Below are 15,331 nucleotides of genomic sequence, written 5' to 3' on the forward strand. Positions count from 1 at the left end.
GCCAGCTCCGTGCTGACCACTCAAAGCTTATTGCAGAAGGGAGTGTGCAAGACTAAGAGTTGATCACAAGGGGTGGAGTGTTGGAGGTCATCAAGAGGATGTGACTGCTAACTGACCCATGAGCTATATGCAGGCAATGGGAGGCTCCTCACCTCATCCCCTGTCCTGGGAATGTACCTTTTGCCCAACATTTACATAGCCAGAGCCACTTTCAAGGATGCAGTCCTGAGATAGCAATGTGGTGTTGAGACAATCTGGGTTGTATACATGACTGAACTCAGTTAAGGCCTCTGTATACACTTTTGAGAAACTGGAGGGCAGATGTATTCATCTTGCAGCACCCAAGACAAGCCTTGTAAGTTTCTTTGCTTATTAAACCTGCCACCTACCAATCTGGACTGACCTTCCTCTTTCTTCAATTTCTCCCTGTACTCCATGTATGGGGGTGGGGGTGGAGGTTGCAAACCAACATCACGTCTGCATGAAGGAAAAGCTATATAAGCACTTCTTACCTCTGAAGTACTGAAAATGTTCAGGGGCAAAAGATTCCTCATCCCTTTTGGATCCTGGAGGTGTTTGTTCTGCCACCTCCCAAGGGAAATGGACAACTTCATCAAGATATAATTAGGCAGCTCCATTATGTAATTCCAGAAGCTGCCCCTTCCTCAGTCTTCAGAGGCTCCCAAGCCCAACCAGGTGTCTTAAATCCTGAGTCATCTTATTATAGGATGTCAGATCTTTATGTTTGATAAAGAAGAATCTTGGATAGCAGAGAGAAGAATGTAAAGTTGCAAAGGTGAGTGAGAACCGGAAAGATCAGGAATAGTGGATAGAAGATTCCAGCTAGAGATGGGGAGGTTCCTTTTACGTGCCATCAATATGCCATTGGTTATAGCACATGGATGTACAGAACATACAACTCCTCTGATTAAATGACCTATCCACATCTCCCACATTCTTTGCTTAGCTTTGAGAAAGAACATTCCTTGTCCCCAGGTTCTGATCTCTGCTTCCTTCAGAGAAGGGAATGAGCCCTTCTAGGTCATTCTCCCTTTCCCTGGCCTTTTCACTTTCCCTCCCTCCAGCCATCAATTCCTTATGCATTCACATACACAGATCTGTACTTAACATTGTGACTTTCGTTTCTTCCACTTCTCTAATCCTTGTGAGAAGCCTCAAGGTGTATTTCTCTGTTTTACAGTGGGATTCCACCTCACCCACATTTGAACTCCATTTTTCAAGGACCTCCTTTATATGGCCCCATCAGTTTCTTTGTTCCCCAAAGTTGAAGCTATCTTGTCTTTGTTTTCTGGTTGTTTGCTGCTGGTACAAAGAAAAGCAATTTCTGCATTTGAGCTTTTCTTTAGCAACCTTGCTAAATTTAGTTATTATTAAGTCTAACAATTCATCTATAAATCCTTTTGGATTTTCTGTGTACATATGTCATCTGCAGAGATTGACAGTTTTATTTATTCCTTCCTAGTCATTACTCTTTTTTTTCTCGCTTTATTTCCCTAGGGCCTCCAGTAGAGTGTTGAGTATAAGCTAGCAGGCATCATTGTCTCATTCCTAATCTCAAGAGGAAAGTTTTTTACCATGTGACCAATAAGTTTTGCTATTTTTTTTCACACACCCTTTATCAGACTAAGGAAACTCTCCCATTCCTAGTTGCTAGGAATTTATATGAATGGATGTTGAATTTTATGAGTTCCCTTTTTCTACATCTATGGAGATTGTTATTTTTCTCCATTATGTTGATTAAATTGTCAACCTTATTGGCATAAAGTTGTTTCATAATTCCCTCATTAACTCTAGTGAAGTCCACTATGATTCATGTTTTCTTTTTTTCCCCTTGATCAGTCTAGGGTTTCTTTCATTAATCTTTTCAAAGAACTTCCTTTGATTTTCTCTATGGCTTGTTCTCTAGAGGACATGAGAACAAATGTGATAGAGACACTTAAGAAGTGTTAGGCATAGAGAGTAAGCTAGGAGCTTGAGATACAAGCAAAACTCATGAGATGTGTGAAGTATAGATAATAAGTAAGCAGCTTTTGAGACACAGGCAGGATTATCAGACGTGTTAAATATAGTTAGCAAGCATGTTATTAGCTTGTAGGATATACTAAAGGTGAGTACAATAAATGAAATATATGATGGAACAAAAGTGTTAAAGTAGAAAGGAATGCAAAGACCAAGTCATAAGGTATCCTACCACCTGAACCAGGAGCTACATATTACTTAAATCAGCCACCAATTGGTAACACTGATTGTTGTTCCATTGAACAGAGATAAAACCTATGCAGAGGGCTAATTGGTGAACTATAGCTGATGCAGGCAGGAAGGACATCTTTGTCCCTGGGCACTTTCAGTCTTACTGGGTCACTTGTTCAAATCTAACTCTGATCTACCTAACTAATGAGGCTAGTGAGGGAAGGAGGTAGAGGAAGAGGAGGAGGAGAGATAAAGGGAATGGGGGAGAGATGGAGGGAGGGAACAAGAGGGAAGGAGAGATGGAAAGAGTGAGGGAGATGGAGAAGGGGAGAGGAAGACTGATGGAGGGGTAGGGAGAGGTGGAGATGGGTAAGGGGGGAAGGGGAGATAGAGATGGAAGGAGAAGGGGGAGTCAGAGAGAAGGATAAGGGGAGAGGGGGAGGGAGGAATAGGGAAGGTATGATGGAAGAGATGGAGGGAATGTGGGAGTCAAGGAATAGACCATGAGGAGGAAGGGAAAAGGATGTGGGGGTTGAGGGGAGTACGGACAGACAGAACAGCGTGTATGAACATTACCTGTTTTAGGAAATAAATGTCCTCCTTCACTCTATTTGCATCTTCTCAGCAGACTGTAACAGAAGCAAGGAAGATAGCCCCACATTTCTTCCCCAAGCTTCCTTCTCCCTGCAAAGGCACTAAATGTGATGTGTCTGGCTTACACAGTTCATAAAAAACTGAACCCACACTCATTTTCTTGCAGGATGATTTAGGGAAAAAACAAGGCCTGCGAGGACACAGGCAGGGTCTCAGGTCTGAGTAACCCACCTGTTTTGTTAAACCCAAACACTGACAATGCTCAGGTTTTACATAGCTTGTGTTGCCCAGTTTCACTACAGAGATAGTACCAGTGAAAAACCACAGAAGCATGAGGAATGCAAATACTGTCATTCACACAGTGGGACTTTTTGTTCTGGAACAGATGTGCTATTACATGGTCTTTGGTTGTGTCTGTTCAGACAACTTCTCTCAATTGCTGTTTAACCCTGGAAAATGTTGTCACCAGCAGTGTGACCTGGTGGGGAGGAAGGGTTACTCAACTTCTCTGTGGATTCATGCTTTAAATCTCTTGCAAAAAGAATATACATACATGTGAAAGACATTGGTGGGTTTTAGTATAGGATATTTTCAGAGATGACACTGTGCATACTAAATGAGAAATGTGTCCCAGTCTGTTATTTGAGGTCCACATAACATGGTCCCAACTGACCCAAGAATCACTTTATTTGGCACCTTCAGGAAAGTAATGTCTGTGTGCCTTTGGAACTGATTGGGTATCTGTTGTTCTGATTATTCAATTCATTCAGTTAAAAAAAACTGAACTCCACATATCTGTTAAGTGTTATAAAGTCCTGTATCTAGAATCTGACTTCATTATAGCAGTGATAGAAAATATGCCTTTTAAAAAGTTTTATTTATTGAAAAGGTAGAACCCATACAGTATAATTTTCAAAAGTTATGAAAAGATATACAGTTGTCCCCCTCCCAATTCCATCCCTCCACTTCCCTTTCCCAGAGGTAATCAGGGTTCCCAGTTTCTTGTGTATTTTTCCAGAGATAGTCTATGCAAATATACTCAATTACATACTAACCATTTGTTCTTTTTATATTCAAATGGGTAGCATATTATATGCACTGTCCTGCACCTTGCAGTTTTCACCTAATAATATATGTTGGAGATATCCCACATCACTAAACAAATGGTATCCAGGTTCTCTTTATATATTTACTCATGTTTGTCTACCTAGGAGTTTGCTGTATGAACATACCAGGATTTCAGAAACCAGGCCCTTTGTGGTGTCACTTGGACAGCTTCCAACCTTTTGTTTTCACAAACAGTGCATCAACGACTGCCTCTGTACATTCATCAGCTTGTGCATGCATGAGTACATACATTCCTAGATGTGAAATTGGTGCCTCAAAAGCCATGTGCACATGTGGTTTTGATTACTTTGGAATCATTCCTCTTCAAATAAAGAGTTTTTCTGGAGGTTCATGTGGGATAAAAAACCAGGGTCACATTTTAGGCAGATCAGTTTTTCTTACAACTGAGATTTTTTTTTCCATTTGGTAGATATTTCAGACTTGACTTCTCCAGAGTCAGTAAATAGGGGCAGCTGTAGGGTTCTGCACAAGGCCTTGTCTTGCCCTAGCACCTGCCAACTGAGTCTCCCATGAGTACAGACTACTTTCTGCAAATATGGCTTGTATGAACAATTCCTTATTGAGGGCCCTACCTATCTCTCCTAACACCACAAATGGGTCTAGGAAACATCCTACCTCCCACCTACCCATGCCCATTCCCTCTTCCTCTGGCAGCCCTCTCATCAGGGTTTCAGCTATCTCCTAATTTTGTCAGATCCAGAGATACACTTCTGCTTCTTTTTCTCCCTGTAGCTTTTGGCCGAAGACAGATGAAAAAAGGCTGGCTTATTCCCCATATTTAAGCCAGAAGTCAGAACATACTTTAAAAATGTTGAGAAAACTCTCCTTCAGTAAACATAACAGGCACCACTGATTTATTCTCTAATGTGCAATGAGCTTTGACTTTCGAGTGGGGCCTTTCCCATGGGCTTTCTTTCCTGTATGTGTTCTCTGATGTACAATAAGGTTTGATTTTTGGGTAAATGCTTTCCCACATTCTTCACACTTATAGGGTTTCTCTCCAGTATGAGTTCTCTGGTGTACAGTGAATGTTGACTTTTCTCTGAAGGCTTTGCCACACTCAGTGCATGCATAGGGTTTCTCTCCTGTGTGTGTTCGCTGATGTATTATAAGCTGTGACTTCTGGCTAAAAGCTTTCCAACATACAGGACATTCATAGGGTTTCTCTCCTGTATGAATTCTCTGATGTATAATGAGCTTTGACTTTTCTCTAAAGGCTTTGCCACATTCATTACATTTATAGGGTTTTTCTTCTGTATGAGTTCTTTGATGTATAATGAGGTATGATTTCTGGGAAAATGCTTTTTCACATTCATTGCATTCATAGGGCTTCTCTCCTGTATGACCTCGTTGGTGTAGCATGAGATAGGATTTCTGAGAGAACGCTTTCTCACATTCATTACATTCAAAGGGTTTCTCTCCTGAATGAGTTCTCTGATGTACACCAAGGTTTGACTTTTGGGTGAAGGTTTTCCCACAAACATCACATTCATAGGGTTTCTCTCCTGTATGAGTTCTCTGATGCACAACGAGGGTTGACTTCTCATTGAAAGACTTCCCACATTCGGTACATTTATGAGGCTTCTCTCCCGTATGAGTTCTTTGATGTATAATGAGAGTTGATTTATCACTGAAAGTCTTCTTACACTCATTACATTCATGGGGTTTCTTTCCTGTATGAGTGCTATGATGTATAATTAGATCAACCTTCTGTATAAAAGATTCCCCACATTTAGTGCATTCATAAGTTTTCTCTCCTGTGTGGGTTTTCTGATGGACAATGAGGTTTGACTTCTGAGTGAAGGCTTTTCCACATTCATTACATTCATAAGGCTTCTCTCCTGTATGAGTCCTGTAATGTATAATAACAGTTGACTTTTCTCTGAAGGCTTTTCCACATTCCGGACACTCAAAGGGTCGCTCTCCTGTATGTGTTCTCAGGTGTATAATGAGCTGAGATTTTTGGCTAAAGGCTTTTCCACATTCAGTACATCCAAAAGGTTTCTCTCCTGTGTGAGTTCTCCAATGTACAATGAGGTGTGACTTCTTGCTGAAGGTTTTCCTACATGCAGTACATTCAAAGGGTTTCTCTCCATTTTTAATTCTCTGATGCAGACTAATACCTTTCTTTCGCCTGAGGACCTTCACACACTCTTTATATCCATGACGTTTCATCCCAGGAGTTGTTTTCTCATACTCTGTATGGAAGAATAATGTTGCACATCCATTATCATGTTTCTTTCCTGCACAGCTTCTATTAAATAAGTCTAAAGTATCTACCATATTATTTCCAAATGACTCATGTTTATTGGGCGTTTGTATTGAAACAATAAGGTTTGTACTCAGATGAAATGTGTTTCTGAATTCATTACAGTCATGGCCACTCTTGGTGACAATTGTTTTCTTGTCAGGGAATCCAACTTGCATCAACAAACATTTATCTTGGTCATCCTGGGGCTGTCTGTCAGTCTGTTCATCAACTTGGTAGGCTTCTTCTAGAAAGAAGTACAATAAACCATTTTTATACTTTGACATTATGGAATGGACCTTCTTTAGAAATGCCCTGCCATATGGAAGTTTATCAGAGTTCTGGAGAAAGAAACTTGACCATCAAATCCTATTCTTTTACTAAATTCCCACCTGCCAGCCTTTTTTTTTTAAGTCAAGAATAAACCTTATCCTGACACCTCAGTCTTTCTTACCTCTCCTTTTTTTTTTAAAGTATCGATATACAATCTTGATGGTTTCACATAAACAACACGGTGGTTTCAACATTCACCCATATTATCAAGTCCTCACCCCCTCCATTGTGGTCACTGTTTATCAACATGGTAAGATTTATAGTCAGTCTTCTCTGTGTTGTACTTCCTTCCCTCTGACCTGTCTATATTGTGATTGTGAATTATAGTGCTCCTTAATCCCCTTCTCCCTCCCCAACCCCTCCCCTTGGTAACCACTAGTCCCTTCTCTTTGTCTGTGAGTCTGCTGCTATTTTGTTCCCTCAGTTTTGCTTTGTTTTTATATTCCACAAATGAGTGAAATAATTTTTTCTTACCTCTATACTTTTATGTCATCTCTGACTTCCATCAACTCTGGAGGCCTTATTACCCTTTCTATTCACTTAACATATTAACTCTTAAATGTACCTGACTTATACTGTTTCCACCTAGGTAGAAATGCAACAGTGTTATTTGTGAACTCAAATCTTAAACAATCCTAAATCCACATTCACAGTGAGTGGGAGGAAGATCTAGAATAATTAACTTTACAAAAACAAAAATCTTAAGATCTTTGCCAAATCTGGATTCACCTTTGTATCCATCCAGTTCTTTAACACCTCCCTCTGTTCCTTTCTACACTATTTCTACAAAAAAACTATGTATTTTATTAACTCCAAATCCTTCCTCATGTCCTGTCACCTGCAGAGCCCAGTCTTATTTTGATATATTCAGAATTCAGATAGCTTTCAAGAAGCAGTTTAGTCTCTTCAAAAAAGCTTACTCTGAATTTTTATTAACTTCTAAAGTAGTCATCTATACTACTCATTTAGACAGTTAAAACTAACAAGTCTTGCCTTTAAATATACCATATTTCATCGATTGCAAGATGCATATTATTTCACATTTTAACATCTCTGAGTCCAGATGCATCTTACAATTAGATGTCGTAGATTAATTGTTGGCAATTCACTTTTCTTAGTGATATCAAAAATCAATAGTATTTGAAGTAATACTGAATTATCATTTTTTTGCAGTTTACTTTTCTATCACGTTTTCCTAATATACCAAAAAGTTGAAAGAACAATACAATAACTACTCATATTACCACTTAGATTTAATAATAACATTTACAATAGTAAATTAGAACTTTAAAATGGACCATGCAGCTGTGGTTTCTTTTTGTGACATCCTTTCTTCCAGCAACAAAGCACTAGTTCTTCACCAGAAGTAAAAATGAAAATCACAGGAAAAGCTTTTACCCAAACTCAAACTCTAGCAAGCATCTACTAAATCTGGAGCTCTTTAACTGGTAAACAGCAGCATAGCATATATGGTTAAGGTCATAGGCTGTCTAGCCCAGCATCAAATTCTTGCTCAGCCTTTCAACTGTTCTGTGACCTTAGGCCAGTCATCTATTTGTACCTTACTTCCCCACCTAGAAAACAGGGATTATAATGTGCCTGCCCAAGTATATATTGATAGGATTAAATGACTTATAACAGGGCATGCATGGCACATAGGAAATACTTTTAGATGTTTACTAGGACTACTACTCTTATGTTTGAGCCACTATATTACTATAAAAAGAAATTAGGAATATCTTGATACATTTAACATATTCTTGAGTACTAAGTGAATAAAACTGTGTATGGTAGGCTACCATTTTGGAAAGGTAGCCAATTTAAATTTTAATAAATTGTTACCTATGAGGGAAGGAAGAAAGAGAATAGGATGGAGAAGTAAAGAAGCTGGAATATACATCTTTGAATATACCAGGATTCCATACTAATAAATATCCCTCATATGTTCTGAAAACTCTTGATTCTCAATGATGTGGAGAGCCAGATGTGAGAGAGGCACAGCCACCACATCCCACAGGTTCCGCTCAAGGAACTGCCTGCCAGCACCAACCCCAGTTAAGGGGAGGTACAAGAATAGCCAAAGGCAGTTAAGCTTAAAAGGCAACAAAAAGAGCTTCTGAGATCAGCCCAAAGTGAGAACATCGTGGGCGGCACACGGAAGTGAGCCTGTGTATATAAGCTGTGCAAATTAAAACTGTGCCACTGGTCTGCCATCAGTGGTCAGTGGACCTCCTGATCCCATCTTTTCTCTCTGTGTTTTTCTTCCAGTCTCCCACCAACTCCTCTCAGGTTCCACAGAGCCAGACTCTGCAAGTAGCACCCAAACAAGGACCTGAGAATGGAGTGATCAGAAGCTGAGGTGAGGACACTCCCCAGAGGATTGACGCCGGTCAAATAAGGTAAGGCAAGCAAGAGTCAGAAGTAAAACATGGGGCAGCTTAAGGCTATGCTTCGCACCCGCAGCAGTAATGTGCGCGGTCGGCAGCTAGAATCTTTTCTCACTTTTGTGCAGGAGACTTGCCCCTTGTTCCTGGAAGAAGGGACCATAAATGAGCAGACTTGGCAAAAGCTGGGGCTGCAGCTTAAACAGCGCTTCTCCCTTCATGGGCCTCAGGCCTTTCCTGTAGAGACCTTTGCTTTACTGAACTTAGTGAAGGAAAGGCTGGACCCCCTCCCCTGAAGTCTCCCATTTGCCAGATAAACTCTCAAAGGGAACCTTACGGCTGAACAACTTAAACAGATGGTGACTGGCCATGAGGTATTTGTAAAAGTCCATGGTGTCAGGGAGTGATGAACCTTTGCCTCCCGAATATGAGCAGGAACTGACCCAGGAGAAACAACAATACCTTCAGAAAGACTCAAGTTCCTGGAGTTGCGGGAGGTGGTGGGGGAGGGGGACATGATGACGCAGATCTGCCTGCAGACTCTGAATCTGTGCTAGCTGTCCCTGAGAAACCTAAAATGACCCCTTCTCCTCTGGCAGGGACCCCTCTACCTCCTTTGCGCCCACCCAGTCACTGGCCTAAGTACAAGTCTCCCGTTCCCACCCCTCCCCCGTGACGGCCCGTACTGTCACCAACTGCCCACCCCCTCATTTACTCCGTGTTGTAACACAAAATCCTAGAGGCTCAACAATGGGGAGGAGGACACTACTGAATTTTACTGTGTATCTTCCCCTACTAAAAAGGAACGTTGGAAGGGAAGTCATTACAGAACACCAAGCCATTTCCTTTAAAGTCTTGAAGGATCTTAAGCAATCCTGCTCACTATACGGCCTCAAATGAAAGCCTTAATTACAACATCATTTTACAATTGGGTATTAGTAATTAGAAAATCTTTTTATCAGTTTCTCTGTGTATGTGTTCTTTTATGAATAGTATTTCTAATGGTATTCATTATGTCTCAACCTATATGTTTGTGTGTCTAAATGTGTGAAAGATATTTTTCTACCTCTACATGGTATTAATAGAAATTAATTGATTTAAAAACAAGCGCTTGTAAAGACTGGGCATTCTAAAACTTCCAGAAATTCGGATAGAAGATACTAAGCATTAGTGCTAATTTAAGTTGAACTGAAATGGATATGTCCTTATGGTTATCAGCTGCCCAAGTTTACCTAAAGTCATTTAAATTGATGTTATCTGTTAAATCTTTCAAGAATAAAATGCTTAGAGGCTTGACTTTCTCTAATGTTTGGTAAAAGTTTTGTGAGTAATCTAGCATGGTTGTTAGGAACAAGTAAACTAAATAAGTGTAGCAAGTGAACATCTTAATAATAGTGTATTACAGTGTGTATACCTACCTACAGCCTGAGAATCTTTGTGGTAACCTAAAACCTCAAAGTTTTGCTAAGTTAGGGAGACATATTTTGTGCTTAGTGAGAAATTGTGCTGTAAAACATGTTTCCAGAAATTATGTGTTCATAAATTTATCAATCTAAGGAATGCTAGTATAACAGTTTACAATAGCCTACTTCTCAGTGTTCACTGAAAATTAACATACCTAATAGTTTTAAGTTCTAATTAAAACTACTTAAAATAATAAGGAAAACATCTTTGCATGCTGAGAAATGTATCTTTTGATAAGAAAAGGTATGAAAAATGGAAATACATTTTATTGAGGATAAAAGAAAGTAACTTTATTCTAAAGGTACAGCTGGTTATTTAAAGAGGGAGAACTCTGTAAAAAGAAAGCTGCAGAAAGTCTGTGGAAGGATTTAATATGGTGACACTGTGAAATAAAAGCAACTGAGCCTTGATAACAAGTATATAGCAAAACTAGAATTCCTGTTTGCTAAGAGAACATAGTTTTCTTAAACTATTAGTCTCTTATTAGCAAGTCTAAAGATTGCTAAGGGTTTTCTAATTGTTTTATCAAAATTTCTCATGCTTAAAGTCTCAATGAGTTGTCTGAGTACTTAAGAAAATAAGGTCAATATTAAAATGACTAAAAGCTAAGTTTTGCTAACTGTAGCGTTCTGTATTTGCCTTTAAACCTTTTTATTGTTATTCTGGTTAAATAGATAAGTATTGTTTCATAGTGACCTATGCTTATATTTAGGCAAATGCCTTAAAAACTTTCTTCTCACAGCTTCACAAAATCAAATTCAAAAAGGTGCTTTTACCTCTAGTTAACTCTGATATTTTCCAGAGGGCCCCTGGAACATGTCAGGGGAATTTCTTCTCCTCATTGGGGAAAAATATTTGGCTAATTTGGCTAATACATTTAATATGTAATTACTTGGGAACCACTGTCAAATGAATTATGCTAAACTTTAGATTATTACACTGTTACACGTTACAGAAATAACCAACTTTTCTTGTCAGTTGTGTTAATCATAGCCATTTCTGAGTCTTTTATCATTTATAATTGAAAGAGCCCACCTCACACTTAAAAATCAGTTAAACAAAAGGAGGGAGAATAGGGCACCTGCCAGGCAAACCAACTAAACCTTGCCCTGTTTACATTAAATTTCCTTTCTGTGGGATGAGCAAGGCCTTTACAGCAGCAGATTTTTGACCTCTCAGAACAAAAAATTTGCATTGGTCAGATGGAAAGACCCCCCTCACAGGTCTATGGCAAGGACACGATCCGGTGCTCATCTGGGGGAGAGGTCATGTCTGTATTTTCCCTAAGTCTGCTACAGGTCCCCATTGGCTCCCCGAATGGCTGGTCATATATCATCCAGCGATCAACTCCTGGGAAGAAGATGAGGACCACCCCCGAAGTCCTCATCCTTCGACACCCATAATCACAACAAACGCAAAGACCATGTCCCCCAACATGGGGACAACTCAAGAGTTCGGTTGAAGAAGGAGAAACACTGCTCCAGAGCCAGGGACAAGACCCAAAAGAGCCAGGGAATCTATTTCTGGCCATGCTAGCTGTGGTCTCGGTTCAAGTGGGATTAGCACCTGGAGAGACCTATTGGACTTTTTATCCAAGTCCCCCTGTGTTACACTCAGTTACCTGGGGTGATGAATCAGTCCTGGTGTCTGCCAATGACACCCAGATCCTGGGAGGGCAGTCAAGACTAGATGGGCCATTCTGACAACAATCAGCACTATTTAACTATGCTGGATAGGCAGTGGATCCCCCCCTTATGTGGAGTCCACGTACCCATGGATGGGTGCTTGTTGCTGGGACAAGTGAATAAAACTGCTATGGGAGGCGCCCTGATAGCAAGCATTAGTGGGCCCTGGGACATTGGCAATCTCTTGGCAAAATATCCACCATCTTTTTCATGGAGCTACCCAATACCACTATTGTTGTGGCCCCAACTCATCCTCCCTTACCCTACTGCACAAACAGCACCAGCATGGAATTGGAAAAATTCACCCTCTGGCAGCCTGACACAACCTTAGCCATTCCTCAGAGCTAGTGTTCGACTAGTCCCATTGTTTAACTGGGCCCAATCGAGATTGGATGGCACCTGGAGGATATGTATTGCCCATCATCACCACCTCTCGGCATAAGATGCAACAAGAGTTGTGGCACGTTTGGGCCTCCCCAGACTATGTTAACTTTTCCTGCTCCTCCACTAGTAACCTAAATCTTGTACATCCTTATGGGGTATGAGCCTGCATGCAGCCCCCATATAAGCTGCTTGTACGGTCTTTTAACATCTCTTTCCAGGGAAGCCTGTATAACGTTACCTGCATGAACTGCAACCTAACTTCATGTGTATCCACCTGGAACAAAGGAAAAAACATCCTAGTCCTTTCCCAACCACCACATATTATGCTGCCTTCCAATCTATCTGAACTATGGTATGATGATCCAGGGACACAGGCCCTTATAGAAATAAGGAATGAGCTCTCCAGCTGGAGAGCTGTTGGACTCATAATTGCTTGGTTAGTGGCTGCCATCTCGATCCTCATCACCACTGTCACTGCGGCTATGGCCCTTTCACAAACCATACACACTGCTCAATATGTCAATCAATTGGCCTATAACACCTCTCAAACTCTGAAAACTCAGGAGAGCATTGATGTAAAGATAGAAAGCTGACTTGCCACCCTGGAAAGTACAGTGATAGCCATGGGTGATGAGGTGGAAACCCTCTGGTGGCAGCTCCGGCTCTGGTGCCACGCTGCATTTAAAAGCATCTGTGTTACCAATGCACCTTATAACAGTTCTCAGTGGGATTCGAACAAAATTTGCAGCCATCTCCTAGGAGCGTGGCAACATACAAACCTTAGCTTCAATCTACATAACTTGCATCAAGAAAGACTAGATGTCCAAAATGCCCGATTAGATATAATAGACCCCTGAGACCTGGAAAAACAAGTTCTTGAGCATCTTAAGGGGTTTAATCCTTTTCAATATGCTCAAGCATGCCCTTTGGTATTTACTTATACTGTTGCTTGCTATAATCTTTCTGCTTTGTATTGTATCAGCCTCCTGGAGCACCTTCTGAAGAAGAATCAATGCAAACTGAGCAGCCATCCACCATCTGCGGCTTCAAATAAAGAAAGAAGGGGGAGATGCTATCGTTCCTTCCTGAACACAGCATTTTCTAGAATCTCCCTATCCTGTTGTTGCAGGAAGGGCATCTCCCATTGTCTACTGTGACCAGAGGATGTCTTGTATATGCCCCATATATGGACTTGCCTTGTGCCAAGAGCCATTCCTCCCTGTGATGGCGCCTATCATTTTTTTGTCCTGTGATGGTCCCTCTTGTACTTTTACCAAGATAGACTCTTTTCTCATAGTCCACTTGCCCAAGGCTATGGCTGGGCTTTCCAGCCCATGTTGAGGTTGAAGGCACCTGGGGGCTGGTGCCATGCCATCTGTCTCTTGTCCAGTGCTTTAAGCTGGGCTCTCTCTGTAGTAGAAACCTGGGTTCCCTAAGACATGTGACCAGAGCCAGGGCCCCACCGGCTGGTGAGGGAACTTCAAGGCAGGTGCTGGGTGTGGAAGCCACGGGGCCATAGACAATCAAGGAGACAGAGAACTGACCCTCTTGGGGGATGCTGCTCCTCTCTCATTTAACATGCCTCACATCACCCTTCTTGGCCCCAGAGGATGGCTAGTTAGCCAGAGACAGGTAAGATTCTCAGGGAAGGAACAACCTATGACAAGCACAGTTGCAGAGGGGCCATCAGGAGAGAACTTGAGAGCCAACAGAGGTGGGGCACAGAACCTCACCCCCCCCAACCCTGCAAAGGCCTGAACCCTCACCACTTCTGAGGGAGGTCTTATGCTCCCATGGCTGCTTTGCTGTCCATGCCCAGCTCAGATCAGGACTGAGGTAGCAGACAGGGACCTGGCCAGCAACAGCTGCCTCCTTATTCCACTAAAAAGGAGATGTGGAGAGCTGGATGTAAGAGAGACAAGGCCACCACATCCTGTAGGTTCCGCTCAAGGAACTACCTGCCAGCACCAGCCCCAGTTAAGGTGAGGTACAAAAAGAGCTGCAGGCATTTAAGCTTAGAAGGCAACAAGAAGAGCTTCCAAGATCAGCCTGGAAGTGAGAACATTGTGGGCAGCACACAGAAGTAAGCCTGTGTATATAAGCTGTGAAGAGAATTAAAACTGTGCCACTGGTCCACCATCAGTGGTCAGTGGACCTCCTGTTCCCATCTTTTCTCTCTGTGTTTTTCTTCCAATCTCCCACCCACTTCTCTCAGGTTCCACAGAGCTGGACTCTGCACAATGGCACCAAGATGATTACTTCAACTGATTCAACCCACTACATAATCAGCAGTCTCAGAATAATATTGACAATATGACCATCAGATATAAGATTAATAAGTTAAAAACCAGAAGACCAGAATTTGGTTTGGGAGTATCAGTTTGAATACATTGTTTTCTCTTAAAGCTTTTTTTTTACATAGTTCCTAGCTTTGTCAATGAAAAGGCCTAGAAACAATTCCATACATTACCACTAAAAAGAACCAGAGGTCCTTGGAGAAATGGCTGATTTTAGGTTAGAGACAGAAAATATATAAAATGCACCTGGAACATCTTGTAACACCTGAAAGCAAGGAAGCTACCAAAGACTCAGGATCCAACTTGAAGGGGTTTCCACTTCAAGAGGTGGAACAGTTTGATTCATAGTAAGGACAATGCATTAAAACAAAGTTTAAATGCATAAGTCCAATACTCAAAAAAGGCATACTGGTCACCTTTGATGCTATAAAACGAACTCATTTTGAAAGCTTGTCAATAAGTGGAAAAATACACTTAACTCATGTATACTATGTACCTAATTCTGTATAATATAGAACTAATATATAACCAAATAATAGATGAAGGTCAATCCCTCTTTATAGAAGTACTACATCTAATCAACAAAGAAGGAATGGTAGAATA

General features: G+C 41.1%; 1 protein-coding gene and 1 long non-coding RNA gene across 4 annotated transcripts in view; one reads left to right on the forward strand and one right to left on the reverse strand.

Annotated features, from left to right (window-relative positions):
• LOC108398722 (uncharacterized) overlaps positions 1 to 14,598 on the forward strand; it is a 79,290-nt gene extending 64,692 nt beyond the window's left edge. For both annotated transcript variants that reach the window (XR_005055364.2, XR_012127424.1), the window contains 2 exons: positions 8,783 to 8,913; positions 13,414 to 14,598. This is a non-coding gene — a long non-coding RNA (uncharacterized lncRNA). The remainder of the gene's footprint in view (positions 1 to 8,782; positions 8,914 to 13,413) is intronic.
• Positions 3,455 to 15,331, reverse strand: part of LOC108398721 (uncharacterized) — a 33,798-nt gene continuing 21,921 nt past the window's right edge. The window contains exon 5 of one of the 2 annotated variants that reach the window (XM_017662903.3): positions 3,455 to 6,425. In XM_017662903.3, coding sequence (XP_017518392.1) covers positions 4,795 to 6,425 — 1,631 coding nt within the window. In that variant the 3' untranslated portion in view covers positions 3,455 to 4,794. Of the gene's footprint in view, positions 6,429 to 15,331 lie in introns of both variants that reach the window. The other variant, XM_017662901.3, reaches the window with a different exon arrangement.

The sequence above is a fragment of the Manis javanica genome, chromosome X (genome assembly GCF_040802235.1).
Source record: "Manis javanica isolate MJ-LG chromosome X, MJ_LKY, whole genome shotgun sequence".
NCBI lineage: Eukaryota > Metazoa > Chordata > Mammalia > Pholidota > Manidae > Manis > Manis javanica.